This window comes from Pituophis catenifer, unplaced genomic scaffold (genome assembly GCF_029215685.1).
Source record: "Pituophis catenifer annectens isolate HBS135680 unplaced genomic scaffold, rPitCat1.0.hap2 SCAF_2, whole genome shotgun sequence".
Lineage (NCBI taxonomy): Eukaryota > Metazoa > Chordata > Lepidosauria > Squamata > Colubridae > Pituophis > Pituophis catenifer.
In genome coordinates, this window is record NW_027256882.1 from 167,451,710 (window position 1) to 167,471,892 (window position 20,183).

Consider the following 20,183-nt stretch of genomic DNA (forward strand, 5'->3'; position numbering starts at 1 on the left):
TCAGGGTTACCTGTAACACATACTCATGTGAACATGACTGCACTCAGACACAAGAGAACATTATAGTTTATATACCAAAATGCAATTTGTCCTGAGGCATCTCTTTTCCTCCCTGAGAACCATTGCTTTTGCTTCCTTTTTAATTAACAGCAGTTTTCTATTATATTTAAACTCTGTTAGGTATTGTGTTACGTCTAATTATTATAGGTAAATTCTAAGCTAGGCTTTAATTTTGATTAAACGCATGCCAGACTTCAAATGGGATAGCAGAATATGGACGGGGGTTAAAGAAGCCGCCCCTGAGATCTGTAAACAGGATTTAGCAGCTATCATGATTCAGAACTGGACCAGCCAAGCCTGCCTGAACAAAAGAGGTAAATATAGAAGAGAATGTGGTATTCTATAAACGGTCCATGTACAGACATACAAAGCTTACCAGCTTTGTGTTCTGCAACTTCAAAGCTCTCTACAAGATTCCAGAGTGGACACAAAGGACAATGCCCTGGACTATCTCAAAGCCATTCACAAAATTTTGGAGAGTTTGTATGAAAAGTTTGATGAGCCTGTGAATAAAGCCTGGTTGATGTTCAATTTCTACAAGTTCTGTGCTGTAATGACTGAGATGTTATAACCCACCCACCCACCCCCCAAAAAAATCAGGAAGACCAGCCAGATAAACCTCCTCACTAAACTCTTCTGAATAACAGAAAGATTTCTAACAGTTGCATCTCCCCCACCTCACCCTGAAACCATTCTGATGGCTCCTCTCCAGGCTTATCTCTACAATGGCTTTTGCTCGGTGCAAAAGGTCTCGACTCTTAGCCAGAGGCTGACAAGCAGCTTCAGCCAGGGGTCAGCTAGGATTCTTATCCTGTCTTGACTCAGTGGAGAAAGAATGGAAGGTAAATAGTTTTCAGGTGAAGGCTAGATTACATTGGGTTTTTTTTTTTAAAGGGCTGACGGAAATTGAAGCAAATTGTTGCTGCAATTTGACCCATGATCCTTCCCCGCCTTCCATATTGCTGGTCATCTACGACGTCTCATTTAACCAATTATGTAAATGCAGAAACAATATCATAACTTTACTCAATGTATATTGAGTGACTGTGATTATACTATCAGTAAAGTGATGTAGCGAAATAAGCCACCTAAGAAACGTGTAAAATAATAATTGTGGTTTAGTGAAACAAACTACCTGTATAAACTATGGATGGAAAGTGATTTATTGAACTAAACTATCTGTAAGACTAATCACAGTGTCCCTGGGATAATGGCATTGTGGCTAAATCGAGGTTATTTTTTAAAAAAAAGGAGAGAGAGAAAGAAGCCAGTTTTCTGATAGCCATATTTATGGGACAAACCAATAGGGACCACATGGTAAATGCAGAAACTGCATTTTCTGCATTTACCATAGATTAGGGGGATTGGGCTCAATGAATGAGCAGTGCATCTTGCCAATGTGTAAAAAATAAACAAGATAAAATATAACCATATTGCTAAACTTATGATTATGAAAGAAAGAAGGGTTGTTTTTTTCACCAATTCTTCTCCAGCTAAGGTGTTTCCATCTTAATTATAATAATTTTAGGACAGGATTTCCCCCCAAAATTATGATATTAATGTATGTCATTATTAGGCATATGGTACACACCTTGCTCCCTCTGAAAGAAAATATGAATAAAACCGAGTTAGTCTTTCATGTCTTCTGTGAGTTTAGGAAGTGAAACTTTTTGTTCTCATGATCCTATCTGCAAGAACATGTTCACAATATGGAGCTAGCAGGGCAACCTATCTGATACTTCAGATTACTTTCACAGAAGTCCCAGGATGATATATTGTGGTCTATATACCCAGTGCGCTTCCACCTTCTCATTCTGTGCAACTTAATAAAAATGCATTTGTATTTTTTTGCTATAAACAGAGGCATAGAATCAAAATCACGTGAAGTATTAGCACCGCTTTATAAAGCCTTAGTAAAGCCACACCCGGAATACTGTATCCATTTTTGATCACCACATTACAAAAAAAGATGTTGAGACTTTAGAAAAAATGCAAAGAAAAGCAACTAAGATGATTAAAGGCCTGGAGACTAAAACATATGAAAAACAGTTGCAGGATTTGGGTTTGGCTAGTCTAGAGGAAAAAAAAGGACTAGGGGGGACATGATAGCAGGATTCTAGTATTTGAGGGATCGCCACAAAGAGAAGGAGGTCAACTTATATTCCAAAGCACCAGAGGGCAGGACAAGAAACAATGGATGGAAGCTAATCAAAGTGAGAAGTAACCTGGAATTAAGGAGATTTATACGATCTGAAGAGAAACCAGAGTATGAATTAAGGAGAAACTTCCTAACAGTGAGGATAACAGTTAGGATAACTTCCTAACAGTAAAACAGCTTGCCTTCAGAAGTTGTCGGTACTTCATCACTGATTGTTGTTTTTAAGATGACAGTCACTTATCTGAAATGGTATAGGGCAGTGATGGCTAACCTTTTTGCCATCGCGTGCTACGAGGGGTGGGGAGTGGGGGAGGTTCGCAATGGCCCAGTAGGCCTGTTTTTCTATCTCACCTGGCTCCAGATCCTCTCTATGCATCTGGGGAGGGTGAAAACCGCCTTCCCCACTCCCCCAGAGGCCCTCCAGAGGCCTGAAATGACCTATTTTCCAACTCCCGGTAGGACAGGAAGTAACGTTTTTTGCCTCTCTAGGAGTCTCTGGAGGCGGGGGGCAGCAAAAAAGTCACTTCCTGAAAATCATGCGCACCAAAGCTGAGCTGGCGTGCCCACTGATATGGTTACGTGTGCCACCTGTGGCATGCGTGCCATAGGTTCGCCATCAGGGGTATAGGGCATAGGTGTCAAATTCTATAGTGTCACGTGATGTATCACGATGTTTTTCCCCCATTTGCAGAGCCGGGTGGGCATGGCCTATTCGTGATCCATCTGGCCTGCGGGCCACCAGTTTGATACCCCTGGTATAGGGTCTCCTGCTTAAGTAGGGGGCTGGACTAGAAGACCTCCAAGATCCTTTTCAGCTCTATTCTGATTGAGTTGAGAAGCAGGCATATGATGCACCACTGTGCTGCTGTTGTTCAGTACCTCTGCTGTGAGAGGTTGCAAATGCAAGGCAGTTGTCAGGTGCCCAAAACACAATCATGTGATCATAGGGTATGTGACTATCGATACTCCAGAACCAGATCCTAAATAGCTTTGTAACTTCGAACGGTCGCTAAGCAACAGATTATTAAGCAAGGTCTATATGTAGGGTATATGTATCTAGGGACACAGTGGTTCAGTGGCTAAGACGCCGAGCTTGTTGATCAGAAGTTCGGCAGTTCAGCAGTTCGAATCCCTAGCGCGGTGTAACAGGGTGAGCGTCCATTACTTGTCTTAGCTTCTGCCAACCTAGCAGTTCAAAAGCACGTAAAAAATGCAAGTAGAAAAATAGGGACGAGTTTGGTGGGAAGGTAACAGCGCTCCGTGTACCTTCGGCGTTGAATCATGCTGGCCATATGACCACGGAGACGTCTTCAGACAGTGCTGGCTCTTCCACTTCAAAACGGTGATAAGCACTGCCCCCTAGAGTCAGGAACGACTAGCACGCATGTGCGGGGGAATCTTTACCTTTAGCTATATGTAGGAAAATCATATTTACAAATTTATATCCATATTGATTTTGTATCAATTTTTGGCATGACTTTACCCCAAGAATTGTGAAATACAGTTTGAGGAGGTAATAATTCTCTGTTAGAATCTCAAGGCCTCTGTTTCCAAGGAGATTTACTGACTCCTAGTCAGCTGAAGCCTATACTCCATATGTATCATTTGGAGAAATCCGTTTCTCTCCTTAAGCAAATGGAGATGTCCTGGCTGGTTCAATTGATATCGAACAATGATGCATTTACTACCCAAGAAAAGAAGCAGCTGATAGGGAGCAAAATCCAACAGTCACAAGAAGCAACAGAACCAGAGTTTCGAAGGTAGTTTCTAGCATCTCTAGCAGACCAGAATTGCAATGGTGTTAGCAAGCCACTGTGTAGGTCCCTGGATTTTAACCTATTTCCATAAAACATGAAATGATATGTTCAGTCTGAAAATTATGTGTTTAAGGTAATATAATGCTAAAGCTTTGATGATTTTTTATTCAAATATGGTTTGGGACTCATCAAATCCCTAATTAGCACTGGAAGGCATCCATTTAGGAGAGGCTATGTTAATGCTACCATATAAAGATTTATTTTATTTTTTTTTGCTTTGCTTTGCTACTTCATCCAAAGGAAAGCTGAAAAACAACATTTTTTTGGTCTCACGAATTTCAACTTTTTTGGTCACTGCAGAGAAATCATTCCACATTCCGAAACAATCAATGACACCTGGTATCCTCTTCTCTCCTCCCTCAAGTGGGGAATCACCAGCAGCTTCTGGTAAATTGAACCAGACATGGAAATGAAACTAGTTCAATCCATATATTGGACAAAGGGGAAGGGGGGGGGTTGGAGTGAGCTTTCCTGTCTGATCTAGGGAAATGAAAGATCAGTAAAGAAAACAAACTAAGCCCCCAAATAACCACGGGTAATATCCCTTTTACTATTTATTTCCTTAGAGTTCTTTCCTTAGAGTATAAGGGCAGATGCAATGTTTTAGGAAGAAATGTTGTGATATTTGGGGATGTTTACCCAGCCACTGAAATACAAAATTGGAAATCAAGTTCAACTCCTTTCTCATGAATCTAAATTAAAACATTCATAATCCATGGGGATGCTCTATAAAATTCTTGGCTAAATGATGATATATTCTGTCTACCACATTCTCTCAATCTATGATTGAGGATGGGTCGAAGACGTTTATTCCTCTCATTACCCTCTGCTCTGCCTCAGAAACTCTACCATCCCACCTCTACTTAGAGAAAGCCAGACTGCCAACCTGACCTTGGGACTAGGAAAGTAAATATAAATCATTTTAAAATCCATTCTCCACAAATAAAGCAAAAGCACTCAGCAAGTCCAGCAATCCTGATCCAGAAAGACAAAAAGAAGAGAGGAGTAGCATATGGACCAAATATCTACTGTACATTCCTGAAATAAATCCAAAGGTAAGATAGAATGGTTCCAAATAACTAGTGAAAAAGAAAGTTATCCATAAAACAGCAGCAACAGACAAAAGCAAATGTTACGAAATGCTAGAATATGAGAGGCCAAGAAGGAAAACTGAGCACCATTTAGCAATTCTCTATGCCTTTTAATTGTCTGTGCCTTTTAATGAAAATATGTTTCATGCATTAAGAACCAAGCTCAGGATTCCCAGAAGGAAAAAAAATATGTTAAAGCACTTTATGTATATAGATGCAAACCATGAAAATAAACCACTTGGGTACAACTGGAAAACAAACAAGGTTTTACTGTATGGACTATTCAGCCCTGAGCCAGGGATCTTTAACTTTCTGCTGGCAAGAGTAGTCTTCCATTTTAATCGGGAACTTGGAAGGTCTCTGCCAATGATATTGCAGATTTTTTTAAAAAACACAAACACTTTTCAATAGTTCAGAAATAGCAAGTAATTTTGAAAATTTATTATAAAATTCTTCCATCAAAGAGCAAGGTATAGGAATGGATGGATAGCTCAGCCGAAGAGCATAAATCGAAGAACATCAGTTCCCTAAAACATTTAAGGAGATCTTTCAAAACCCTGAAGAATTGCTGCCTACCAGCATAGATTTAATTTTGAAAAATGTGGATTTCTCCCAAATGCCCACCAGGCACATCTCATAATTCACAGATGTTACATATATGTATCAAGCAAGCCTTATTTTAAAAAATGGGATTAAAGAAATAATTGGTGCTATTATTGTTAATTCCACCAAAATATTCACTTTTTTTTAAAAAAAAAAATGTGGTATGAGTAAAGTAGCAGAACAGCCACAAGAAAGCAACTTTCCTCATTCCCAAATAATGGGGTAAAATAAAGGAAGACTACAGCCAAATTATATCTTCCTGCCTTGGGAATATTTTTTTTTATTTTTAGGAAACATTCTGTGTAACCAACTGTCTAGTTAGTATACAAAATTATTCCAGTGAGATCTGGCTGCTTTCCAATAGCATAGTAACTGCTTACTCTACCCAGTTTTAATAAATAAACAAATATTAGTAGCAATGGACTGTCATAAAAGCTAATTCTCCAGACAATGAGGAGAATCTCAAACAAGCACCTAGGTTAAGATACTACAAAGAAATCATTGCATATAATGGATTATTTCTAGCATGAAAGCCCTATGGCCGTGATGGCGAACCTATGGCACATGCAGCCATATCAGAACCATATCATACTGGAAGTTGGCAAACGAGCTGTTTCTGGCCTCTGGAGGGCCTCCGCGGAGGGGAAGGCCATTTTCGCCCTCCCCAGACTCCTACAGAGGCACTGGAGCCAGGTGAGAGAGAAAAACGGGCCTACCAGGCCATCGTGTGCCAGGAGAAGGGGAGTGGGGGGAGGGTCGCATGCGCAGGGCGCATAGAATTATGGGTGTGGGCACACGCATGCGCGAACCCCCCCCCCGCCCCTGCTCCTGGCATGCAATGGCAAAAAGATTAGCCAACACTGCTCTATGGCTTCCAAAGATCTCATTGCCCTGGGAGAGGCAAGGTACATCTTAAGTCATAAGCCATACACTAGTTCTGATCAGCAGGTTGTCTGACATTGGATACATCTATGATTTGAATGCAGGAAGGAAGCTGGAGGTGGTATGAGAAAGGTTGACAATATTTACAAAATCCAGCCATAATTAAAAGGCTGTAATTCCCAGACTACTATTTAAAACTAACTTGTCTCAAAGCAACCTTAGTATTAACGTCCAGAAAGCATACATTTCTCCACAGCCAAATCAGCAAAAAGGTTAGAAGCTATACAACATTGCTTATCAACTGCAAGGATAGGGAACACTATCTGCCATTCACCAAATGATATTTAAGAAGTCCTTTCTTGCCACCTTTGGGGAAATAGAATTTAGAATTTAGAGTGTGAGGTTAGAACCAGAGTCACCAGGTGGAAGCTCTCTCAGCCACACAGCTTATTATCACCAGGTGACTTTGGATCAGCCACTGTCAATGATATTCCAGATTTTTAAAAAAAACACAAACACTTTTGAATAGTTCAGAATAGGATCAGCCACTATATCTGAGTCACAATCCACCCTATCGATTTAAGCAGGAGACCCAAAGTATTTTCATAGGCAGGATTTGAATTTTACAAATGGAGAAGTCAAGCTATAAATCTATAAGAGGAAGTTTTTCAATACTACAAACAATGAGTGGACAAATTTCTGGAAGCACTCATGGGTTGGGTAATAATATGGAACTAAAATAAGACAAAATGTTAACATAATGCCTGGTAGTTACATTAGCCAAATTTACTTAGACCAAAGCATTTACCATTTACCAGTTGGAAAATTGTGATTTTCTGTATTTTCCTTTTTTAAAAAAATCAGTGCAGATTTAGCAATGCCTATAAACTAGCTCACTGTCACCCCTAGTATTGCTGAGCAGCATCCACGAACAGGATGTCAAAATCTGTAAGACGAGAACGCAATGTTGTGATAAAAACCGTACCTGCTTGCAGTAATCTTGGATTACTGCACACACACACACACACACACACACACACACACACACACACACCAAGTTTTGCTAAATGGGATAGTTTAGGGTAGGGGTGTCAAATTGGATTTCTTTGAGGGCTGGATCAGCGTTGTAGTTCTCCGTAGGCTGGCCATAGGCGTGGGGTGGAGAGAGATGGGACCTGTTTTGGCCAGCAGAGTGTTGCAGGAGGCCGTCCAGGCCAAAAATAAAGGGTGATTGATTTGCCAAGGCCTGAATAGTCCTCACAGCTTTTCTAAGCATAGTGATGTATCTGTAACATAGCAATGCTATTTTCTGAACCTATTTCTCAAAACTCTGTATTAACAGAATTTGCTTTTCCAATCAAAAAGGAAGATTCAACATATACATCTAGATAAAAACGTTGTTTCAATTTCTTACTTTGATTTCTGGCTGCGGCACTTTTCTCTGATATTTAAGTGGCAGCACTGCTTTTATCACTTAGAATTCTGTGAGTTGAAGTCCACAAATCTTAAAATTGCCAAGGTTGGACACCCTAGTTATAGATGGAATATGACCTGTTCAAGTGAAATATTGTAACAAAAAGCCAGATTCTACAACGAAATGATGACACATGATGGCTTGATGGCTTTTGATCAGGACCTCACCTATCCTACTTCATTCTCTCTATCATAGCTAACTGAAACACCAATTGTTGGGACAAACAGCTTCCAAACATGAATCAAAAAGTGATCAGATAGTATTTTTAAAATTCTGTATTTCTTCCTCTTTCTTTGTTAATATTCTCCCTCTCATCCAGATGTTGCCATTTTGTCTTTGTCCTTTTCTCAAGAACAAAAGAACATTTGAACCATTACTTGAAGGAATAAAGATCATGAACATGGAGCTCGATACCACTCATGTAGAGATAAACGTGGAACATCATATATTATTCTTTAAAACATACACAAAAAAGCTTAGCATTTACATGTTCTTCCAACTGCATTTCCTACTATAACGTCACAAATGAATTGCAAAGACTCACATCTAATGCTATTGCAACCTTCCTGTTTAGGATTCTGTTATGACCTATCCGTTCAGGAACAGAGTGTAGAAATAGATGAAATTTTGGGAAGACCTGTACATGTTTTCCCCACCCAAATGCTTTGTTCCACTTTAACATCAGTTAGCAGCTTTGGGGGTGGGGGGGAGAGGATAAGGCTATTCCAAATAAATAAGAAAATAACTAGTAATTCCTCGATCAGGAAGCATGCTTATAACTGTTCTCTTAAACACTCAACCTACCCTTTCAATATATCAAGATGCTAGGCAACAGCTCAGCACAACCGATATCCTGTTGATACCACACACAGGGGAAATGTTAATTGTCTCAAGGACATATTTGTATTTATCCTGGTCATCTGCAACTTATTATTATCATTCAATGACCTTTTTCAATATTTTGTGACTAACCAGCTTAAGAAGCTACAGTAGAAGTATGTCATTTCCATCCCTTCTTTCAGATTTAAAGGATTCAGGTTATTTTTGCTTGGCAGAAGAATGGGGAGAGACAGCTGTTGGCGGGATGGGGGAAAGAGATGGATATATTTCTATCTTATTCCTATTTCTTCTAAAATTGAAGATTAAACCTGAACACTTGCTACCAATTCTTAAATGGTACAATATCTAAAGAACCAAGGGGCATATTCACAGCCCAACGTAATAGTTTGGTAACTTTAAACCACGTCTGTTTCATTTGAAGAAACAAATCCAAGGAGAATTTTCAAAGCAGGAACTAGGAAAGGGCAAATTTTGTTAACATAAATCAATACCGAGTTCTTAGAATACAAGCATACTGACAAATTTTTGCAGGCCACAGGCATTAAAACATGAATCTTGCTCAGCTGGACCCAAGATCTATCCCATTTACAAGAAGAGATTCCCAGGTGGTCTCTCATCTGACAGAAAGCCACCATAGAAATTGAGTGAGTGGGAGAAATATAACTATTGAAAGAAATCCACATGGCCTTCAGTTTCTATCCCCAAAAAGCTAAGCTACAGAAGTGAATGGAACAGGGTGAAGAGAGCAGCACATACAGAATTCTGATCTACTTAAGCCATAGTTATTGGCAATAGAAGAGATTCCTCTTTTGTTAAGGCTCCTTCCTTGCCTGCCTGTTATGAAAAAGATCAAGCCATAAATAATTAGCAATATTTCCTTACAGCATCAGAGCCCAGAAGACACAACCACAATCTGCACATCTTATTCTATATGAATCATCCTGATTTCCAAATGGCTTGAGATTTTATTGCTCAATCACTACTTCCAAGTTGAGAAAGAGAGTCTATTTTGCCAAAGGTTATTCAGCATTAAGCTCAGTAATAAGCAAAAACAATAATGGATGTCACTTGAGCAACCCAAGGGATGTCTCTGAAATTACACAATTTCCTGGCGGGAGAAGGGGGAGGACAAGACTAAACAGAAAGGGACAACAATGTCACTGGAGGAAGAGAGTATGCAACTCATCAATGAAAAAGTACATATCTTTTATTTTAAAATCAACTTAGGCAGAGTTTTCCAAAATTTTCTGAAATGTGGCCACATGCCTAAACTATTCTACTATTAAGAGGAAGACAAGATACACTAGTTTAATCTAAGTGTGGTAAATTTTCTTGTATGGAATATACAAGAGTAAAACATTGGTGGATTATATGCCAGACATGGCATGGGATACTAATACACACCACAGCATTAGAATAGGTATACAGTTTTGCGGGTATATCTTTGACTTTTTCTGTGGATGGATTTAGGAGGAATAACTTTACCATCAATTCTTCTAGACCACTGACTTCCTAACACAATGTGACAATGAAACAATGAGTGCAATTGCACTTTAAATATGGATCAGAGAGGGTCTCTACGCAAGGAGCAATCAATCTATCAGGATCTTGGTTCATGAAAAAAACAAAAATCTAACTTGGCTTCTTTTCCCCCTGGGATTTATGAACTCATTCCTGTCCAAGTATCTCCCAAATCTCATGTATTTGAGAACTTCAGACAAAAAAGATGCATTGTCAAAAGAAGACACAGTGTATCACATGTCAAACTCCATTTAAAAAACCAAGACATTGAATTGGGCTTCTATCTATTCCTTTAAGAACCTATTTTAATCTTCTGCCTCTTGCTTCTTTTTCTATCCAACAATACTTTTTTTTATGATAAATTATAGGATGCTATGAATTTTCCTGGATGTGGTGTAAGAAAGTTGCCTTGACCCAAAAAATTTCACTTCCCAATGCAATAACTGCAAAAAGAAATTTCAGACATCTGTGGTGGCTCAGCACTTTTATTTTTACCCATTCTTAAATGGATTTAAATTGCAGGGCATTGCAGACCTAGTAAGTAAGTATACCACATTCAGAGTATGTATACACCAGTCCAGAGTTTGGTATCCACTTATGGTCTACATATGTCAGAATTGTCAAAGAAGATACCGGTATGGCGGCCTTGTTGCTTCAGATTCAGGGACCATCAAATCTGTGCACATTCTTTTCAAGAAGAAATATTACCAATGACTAAAAATAAATACAACTAAAAAAAAAATATGAAGAAAATGAAAAATCCAAAACCCCCATCCAATCCCTGGAGATATAGTATAGAACAGGGGTCTTCAACCCCTTGTCTGTTACCCAGTACCGGGCCACAGCCCATTTGCAACTAGGCCGCAGAAGTGGTGGGCGAGTGCAAAGCTGCATTTGTGAAAGCTGCAGATGCACAAAATCATCCCCTCTTCTCCCCCCCCCCTCATGCCAACACCGCTGGCCGCCAAGCCAGAAAGGTTGGGGACCACTTGGTAATTTTTTTGTCAGCTTTTTTTTATACTGGGCCACTGAGTGATCTTTTCATACATACATTTTGGAAGATCTCATTCAGAGTATATTTACTCTGAAAATCAGTTTATATTTCTTTTCAATTCTACTAGATATTCTCTTTAGTCCATCTCTTATTTGTACCTTTTAACAAAAAAATAATCTAAAAATGTGTCCTTTTATATCCCAGACCATATTATATACTTTAGTCAGCGAATGAGACTGAGAGCACAAATAAATTTACTCAGACATGATTGAGAAGTTGAACTGGTAATTATTTTCATCAAGGTAGACCTGTGAAGATCTACAATTCCCTAATCCCAGCTCTAGACTAAAAATTATGGCATTTCAATCGTGCTACAGTTATTTCCTTGGTTCTCCACTTAGATTTTCTTAATCCTCAGCCTAAATATTGCTCTGCAGTTTAATCAGGTACGAGTTTTACATTAAAAATAAAGGCCAGCACATTTTGATAAATTAAAAAGATTAAGAATTCTTTATAATTAAGAATATTCATCCCCTGTGGACTGTTTTCCAATCTTTTCAGGGGAGATTTCTTCATTATAAAACAGAAATATGCAAATAACTTGAGGTCTATGAACAAATATTTCCCAAATGCTTCCTCTTTTGCTTCTCTGATTCATTTCAGTTGTAATAAAATAAACATCAAAAGTTTTGCCAACCAAGGAGATAAAATTCTATCAGATGGTATAGGAGCCATAGTATTCTGTGGTGCTCCCTGTTCTCAGATGGAGATTGACAGAGAGTGAATTTACTAAGAGATCCTTCTTCAGATCTGTCCAGCAATAGAAAGAGTGAGAAGGAGGATTTCTGTTGGAAGATCAGGAGCAGGTAAAGGAGGCTGTGGGGTTACTATATCCAAAATATTTTTCTTCCACAGCCATATGCTAGAATCAGAAAATCAGAAAATCTACAACAACTGGCATAAATCAACAACTATTACACACACAAAAAAACCCCAGAATTTTTAAAAGTCAACCATATTACCTCTTTCTTTAAAGTCAACCAGCCCTTTGTACCTTAAGCATCAGATATCTCTCCATAAGAACAAACTGTAATTCTATTTGGTGATATTGAAATAGAATAAAATGCTACTTACGATGCAAGTTGAGAGAGATGTTGATAGTCCATTCTTCAACAAACCCTTTGAGGTTAGGGATTTTGGCACATTTGAGAACCGTCTGGGGGGAACTGTCACCAACGTGGACCCAGCAGACTGTGTCTTCTATGTAGTTGAAATCCATGGCAGTAGTTTGTTTGGTGCTAGTTGGGCTGATATTAGAGACAGGCCCACCATTCAGGTAGGTAGCCATGATGTTCTGAGAATTGGCAATGAGTAGAATGGGTGGTCGTTCTACTGGTTCTGAGAAGAAAAGAACATCCAATAGAGAAGTATGGTCAAAGGGAAGGCCACATCTTTCTTCAAAGAGATAGAGAGGATAAACTTCCCAAATGTGCTTGCGAAGGGAACCTCAAAGTAACAAAGACCAACAATGTGTATACAGGATGAGTTCTTTTCAGTAATGTAAACAAAACCAACAAAATCTACGTGGAGACTTTTAAGCAAAGGAGATCAGAAAAAGAAATCTGCTATCACAGGAGCAGATTCTCACGCTGACGTGATTCCTATCACAAATTAAAAAGAATGCACAAAAGAATGCAAAAGCAGCACAAATTGGGAACTTGCGCTTCTTATAAAAACAGCAAATTACTAGCAAGCCAACTTCATTCAAGGGAGTAAAATTCAAAATTTTAGGAGTAAAGAGCATTTCATGTTATTAACATTTTCAAAGTTTCTGAAAAAATTTTTTAAAAAATGTATAGTAATTTTTGCTACAGAAACCAATAAAAACCAATAGCTGCGTTTTCACCAGACTTACGTATATTTGTGAGAAATTGAGCTATCAAATGGAGCTTTGGCACTTAAAAAATAAAGTGGCAGCCATGGCCTACAAAATATTTAACCAGGAATAAAAAGAAATGATGTACCATTCTTGGCTTTGCAAGATTTGTGATCAGGCTGGAGCAGATATCCCTCAACGCAACTGCACGTGTAGGCGCCATCATGGTTAGTGCAGGTTTGGCTACAGGTACCGTAAATAGAACACTCATCAAAGTCTGTTGGAATTAAGCAAAAAAGGATAATTAAAGAATGTCAGAAGAGAAATACTTATTTTAGTTACTGTATTTATTACAATTTACTCATCATTCAAGCCAAATCATTTTACACGAAGAATAAAAAAAAAAAACATTAAAAAACCAACTAACAAAAGTGCCCAGTGGAAGAGAAATTCAAAGTAAAAATGCTGAGGAGGAGGAGGAGGCTTTGCCTGTTAGATTTATATCCGACCTTTCCTGCAGAATATCAAGACGGCACACACACCTTGCTCCAATTCCCGTACAGCAACAAGCTACTTGTCATCTTTGACTATACATGGGTTCCTCTGGCTGAGCTGGTGTGCAATTTGGGGTTCCCCCTGGACTCACAGTTCCTGCTCAAGGCGCAGGTGGCAGGTGGGGGTGGGGTTTGCACAGATTTGTCTTGTGTGTCAACTGTGACCTTCCTTGGACTGGGAGGCCTTGCTCATGGTTATTCATGCCTTCGTCACCTTCTCGCTGGATTACTGCAATGCCCTTTACATGGGCTGCCTTTGAAGGCCCCTTGAAAGTTACAACTACTCCAGAATGCAATGGCGTGGGTTATATTGGGTGTTCATACATTCACCCATGTTGTATCTCGGTATAATGTAGGAGCCATGGTGGCACAATGGTTAGAAGGCAGTATTGCAGACTGACTGTGCCCATAGCCAAGAGCTCGATTCCGACCAGCTCAAGATTGACTCAGTGTTCCATCTGTCTAAGGTTGGTAAAATGAGGAAAGGTAAAATGGGGACCATATGCTGACATTGTAATCCACCCAGAGATTACGGTAAAGCACTATCAAGTGGTATATAAGTGTAAGTGCTAGTGCTCTTGCTATATTCTGGTTCCCCATTTCTTTCTGTGTGCAATTCAAGGTGCTCGTTATCACTTTTAAAGTGATAATTTTATTTCTCATTTTTCTTTCTTGCATCTTGTCATTTTTAAATCCACTTTCAAATCAGTTTTATTCTTGTCAGATAAATCTTGTTAATCTTGTTCTTCTTCCATAACGTTTTTAAACATAGCCTATAAAGGTAGACACACTTAAAATTAACTTTTGGGTCCAATGTTCACAAATACCCTTCAGTGTGTCCAATATTAAAATATTTTTGTTTCATTCTGTATTTGCAAGTTGACTTTGAGCGATCTTCTCCTTTAACTGTAATCAGAGGTGGGTTTCAGCAGGTTCTGACCAATTCTGGAGAACCGGTAGTGGAAATTTTGAGTAGTTCGGAGAACCGATAGTAAAAATTCTGACTGGCCCCGCCCCCATCTATTCTCTGGCCCCAGAATGGGGAGGGAATGGAGATTTTACAGTATCCTTCTCCTGCCACGCCCACCAATCAATACCCACCAAGCCATGCCACATCCATCAAGCCACACCCACAGAACCGGTAGTAAAAAATTCTGAAACCCACCACTGACTGTAATCTTTAATTCTGTCTAATTCTCTATTTTTAAAGCCTTATTTTGTTATGTTTTTTTTAACAATTCAAAACAAAAGCATTTCCCCATGGAAATGATTATTTATAATTAATTCCAAAATCGTATTTCAAAATTATCTGTCCTCTTAATACATTTATAACTTTCTAAAATAAAAATTTTGGATCACCCTTTTGCTATTTATTTTTTTTTAAAAAAAAAAAGACTTTAAATATAGTTAAATTTTGTTAAGAATTGAAGGAAATTCACCTGGTGCTATAAAACCTGTCAACCTAAAGATTTCTAACAGCTGAAAAGCAGTTAACAAGCAATTACCCAAAGTGATTAGAAAAGGAAGTATGTGAAACCATGTCAACTATGGTTTGAGAGCTCTAAACCCAAAGGAGCAGGTGGCAGCTGTATGGAGCACTTGTGGGCAATCTGAAGTTCTCTCCTTATCCAGAGAGGAATTACTGAAGAGGCAGTGTACTTGCTGGTTCTTCCTTCTGCCACGGTCATCGGCTCTGCTTTTTGTGGAACATCTTTAGTCCATTATTTCTTCCACAGAAGTCAATTGCATCTCACATTTGTAAAGATGGGTTGTGATAGGGGAAAAAATCTCTGAATAAGCATCTTAGAAACTGCAACAACCAATCTATCATTGTTCTTACCCATGAAGGAAGGAAGGAGAGTTTATGAATGAAGTTTAAGGAAACCCAGTAAATGTAGCCTATTTGTTCATTTTTCACTTACCTTTGCAACTTTTCCCATCTTCAGCTACCTGGGAGGAACTGTTACAATAGCATGTTGGTCCACTCAGAGTTGGGACACAATGGTGTTGGCAGCCCATACTTGAACAGTTTGCCAGAAGCTCTAAAAAGGAGGAGAAGTAGTAGTAGTATCAGTTAGAGATATAGAAGGAAATTAACACTGCAGCTTTTCAGCAAATTCAACTCCTTGACTGGTAGTATTATATATCCATTCCTCTTTTGCATTAATATTCACAACCAGAAAAGTTCTACAAGAAACTCCAAGATTTACCCTCAGCTACTGTAAAACCTCTTTAGGGTCAAGTTAAAGTCCTGCTAATTGCAACACAAAAATGTCTTACTGTTTTTAGAGAATATGCTTGCCAAGCATTTATGAATTGTTGAGGTTCCTGCTGCCATGCCCTCTCCCCTCTGGTTGCTGGTCACTACCCAGCATGGCCATTTGGCTTGAGCTAGTAGAGAAACAGGACACCTGGTTTCTGCAAAGATGTGTGTTCCTATAATGCCTGACCTACACTTTGCTCCTGCATTCTTCAGGCATTACATGGGTTCCTTATAAACATTGATACAGCTGGTCTTCTGGAGGAACAACAGATTCATTTAATGTTCTTTTTTTAAAAAAACTAATAAACCTGTGAGCTCTTTATTAAAAAAAAGGTGTTGGTTAAACTGGAAAAGAGTGCAGGTTCTGTCTCATCTAAGTGGATTAAAGGTTTACTATTGCTTCTCCTAACATGGGGTTTTTAATCTTCATGTTTTCTCTTGTTTTAATTTTTGGAGGCGGAATTAATGTCATTCTGCCTCTTCTTGTACCATTTTGTGCACACAAGGCCTGTCAAACCAGCGACCCGCGGGCCAGATGCGTCACGCATAGGCCACGCCCACCCCAGCTCCGCAAAAAGACAAAAAATGTCGCAATATGTCACGATACATCACGTGACGCGATCGTGTTTGACACCCGTAGTGCGCACCATGGGATATCTCCAGGTGCAACTGATTACAAACATTTGCTATCAGTACTGCTATCCAGCTTGAATATTTGGAAACGGAGTGAAATTAACAAGAGTTATATAAGAGTCCCTTTCCTAACCAGGTGATTGAAAGACTAGTAAACCTCTATCCAAAGAAAGTCCAGATAACAGGATAGTGAGGTGGAAGACAACCAGAATGAAACAGGAGGGAACATTCTCAATGCATCATGTATCTCTGTCTGGCATCACTCTGCAGTCATCACCTACCCCACTGGCTTGTCAGCTGGACTCTTCTGGATACAGGTCTACCAGTTTTCCAGAAGACCAACTAACTAGCAAAGCCAAAGAAATTCTCATGCTTGAATTATCTCTAGTAAAACTGTAAGAAAAGGGCAACTCACAAGTCTTATTTCTAAGGCAAATTAAGAGTTCAGCCACCAGGGTACCACAAATTATGCCAGCACATTTTTCTGATGACTCAAGAACGAGAGGAATGCACAAGTAACACAGCTGTATGGAAGAGCCCTTGTATGACTTGTGCATATATATTGATTGTACAATGCAGGATTGTGCAATTCAGGAAAAATCTGGCTTCTATGGAGCACATAAAGTAATTTAGACTCAATTGCTATGCCACTTTGTGCTCATACATTTCAGCTACATCATTCTTCATTTCAATCATTCTTATTCAAAAAGAATGCAACTATGCTATCTTTTTGCTATGGAGTCTTTATGTAAATCCTTGTACTACTGATTTATCTGCATTTCTTACAATTATACTTTTTAAAACAGATTTTAAATTAAGAAAGCCACCAGGATATTAACTCAAGGATATTAACTGATAGCCCTACCTATAAAATCTCATGCCATCTTCTAAATCTGCAATTGAGTCTGCACCCTGAACAAGAATGATGCCAGGGCACTTTTATCAACTTTTACTTGAATGCAAGTACTATTATTTATTAAATTATTTATTAGATTAGAAAAGACAAAGTTCTTGGTCATCTTGGCGCTCCCATACAACACCTCTCCTACGTGAGCTGCACTGGCTCCCAGTGGTCTTCCGAGTCCGCTTCAAGGTGTTGGTTATCACCTTTAAAGCGCTCCATGGCATAGGACCTAGTTATCTTCGAGACCGCCTGCTGCTACCGATGGCCTCCCATCAACCTGTGCGCTCCCACAGAGAGGGCCTCCTCAGGGTGCCATCAGCCAAACAATGTAGGCTGGTGACCCCCAGGGGGAGGGCCTTCTCTGTGGGGGCACCTACCCTCTGGAATCAGCTGCCCCCAGAGATAAGGAGAATCTAAGACCTCGGTGCCTTCCGCCGTGCCCTTAAAACCATTTTTTTCCAGCAAGCCGGGCTGGCCTAACACTTTTTTAAATGTTTTTTTAATTGTTTGTTATTGTTTTTAATCATGGGGCCAAATTTATATATATCTTTTTAATTGTATTTTAATGTTTGTAGTTTATGTTTTTATTTGGCTATTCACCGCCCTGAGTCCTCAGGGAGAAGGGCGGTATACAAATTTAAAAATAAATAAATAAATAAATAAATAAATAAATAAATAAATAAATAAATAAATAAATAAATAAATGAATGAATGTGGAGGTTTTCTGTTCACGTTCCAGGGAATACAAGTGGAGATACCTAGCGCATCTTCCTGTCCTAGATCAAAAGAAGAAAAGGACTATAGCAGGATGGCAAAGTACATAGCTTAATCCCTTGCATGAGTGTTACTCTATTCAAATTTGCAGTGCCTAAAGTACTGTATATTGAGTTCACTTCTACTGTGTTGAGAATAACTGTCTGTCTTCACATCAAAGGGATCTTCACATATTTGTTTTAAAGTCCTATGGCAAGTTAGAAGATACAACAGCATTGAACAAACTTCTTAAATGGCCAGCAAGTCTCCTTACTTACTTGGGCAAGATTATCCATGTGTGACAAACTTCCCAAAACAGCAAAAAGTATATACTTGTCGGGCAAAGGGCAAGCTTTAAGTTCTATTTATGTGAGCTTTACTGGAGCCGATACTAAGGAAAAACTGCTGTATCCTCCTTTGAATAAGTCTTGCTTTCACTACTTAATTCCAAGTCTTCAAGTTTAGCAGGTCTTATTTTTTATTTTTTGGACTTCTATATTATATCTCCAAAATCCACTACATGAGTACTGTCTTCATAGACAAAGATGCCTCCAAACAGAAGAACATATTAATAAACTAAATGCATACTATCACAGCCACAGGTTATTAAATGCAAGGCCTTCAAGACCAATCAACTGCTATAATCTCAGCTTTCAAGAAGATTCTGAAAGCCAACACAAGTATACTTAACTTCCCAGTCAATCCCAGCATTATCTGAATACTTGGCTAAATGGCCTTTTAATTATCTGGGAAATACCTACCTCATATGGTAGTTTCCAGCTACACCGATGCTTGTGACATAATGACACTATTCAAATTACAACATAAAGGAGGAGGAAATATCAAATTGCTGAGAACACGTTCAAATGAACAGCAATAAGATAAGCTTGCCTAACTCTGATTAATAAATAGAAGCAGACTGGACTGTGGCATTTGTGGCTAACAGATAGTGATGTGCAATAATTGGATCCAAAGCTTTTCTGTGGCTATCCTAGCTAGGAATTCTAGAGGGCATGAAATTGGAAAAAAGCTATCCCGCTGCGTGAAAACAGGATCATATAATTAAGTCCCTCCCCACTGGCATGCCTGCAACTGTTGAGCAGTCTGCTCTCCTAAAGTGTCTCATCAATAGTCAGCCTGGCAGATCATTTACAATATCTAACTCTGCACGTTTGGCTTTCTTTTCCTCCCTTCTATGCCTGTTGTATCAAGTCACTTATATCAAAGGCCCCCAACTTTTTGGGCACCGGGGACCAGTTCCGTAGAGAGAGGTTTTTCCGCAGACCAGAGGGACTATGGTTTCACATGCTGCCTGCATCTCATGGATGGGTCTTTGCTTGTTTGCACGGCCTGATTTCTGGATGCTAGACCAGGGATTGGGGTCTCTTGACTTAGATGCTGTTTTTTATAGCAATAGCAATTAAGACTTATATGCCATGTCATAGTGCTTTACAGCACTCTCTAAGCAGTTTACAATGCCAGCATATTGCCCCCAATAATCTGGGTCCTCATTTTACAGACCTCAGAAGGAAGACTGGGTGGAAGGCTAAGTCAATCTAGAGTTGGTCAGGATCAAACTTCTGGCTGTGAGCACAGTTTGTCTGCAATACTGCATTATAACCACTGCGCCACCACGGCTCCTATATACTCAGCACTTAAGATGCTAAGAATGAAAGCACTCCCACATTATCATACGAAATGATCCTTATATCATCATCATCATCATCATCATCATCATCATCATCATCATCTGAAATGCC

General features: G+C 39.2%; 1 protein-coding gene across 1 annotated transcript in view; it reads right to left on the reverse strand.

Moving 5' to 3' along the window:
* Positions 1 to 20,183, reverse strand: part of LRP1 (LDL receptor related protein 1) — a 331,544-nt gene that overhangs the window by 184,384 nt on the left and 126,977 nt on the right. The window contains exons 5-7 of the mRNA XM_070938005.1: positions 15,793 to 15,912; positions 13,465 to 13,593; positions 12,575 to 12,838 (exon numbers count right to left, since the gene is read on the reverse strand). Coding sequence (XP_070794106.1) covers positions 12,575 to 12,838; positions 13,465 to 13,593; positions 15,793 to 15,912 — 513 coding nt within the window. The remainder of the gene's footprint in view (positions 1 to 12,574; positions 12,839 to 13,464; positions 13,594 to 15,792; positions 15,913 to 20,183) is intronic.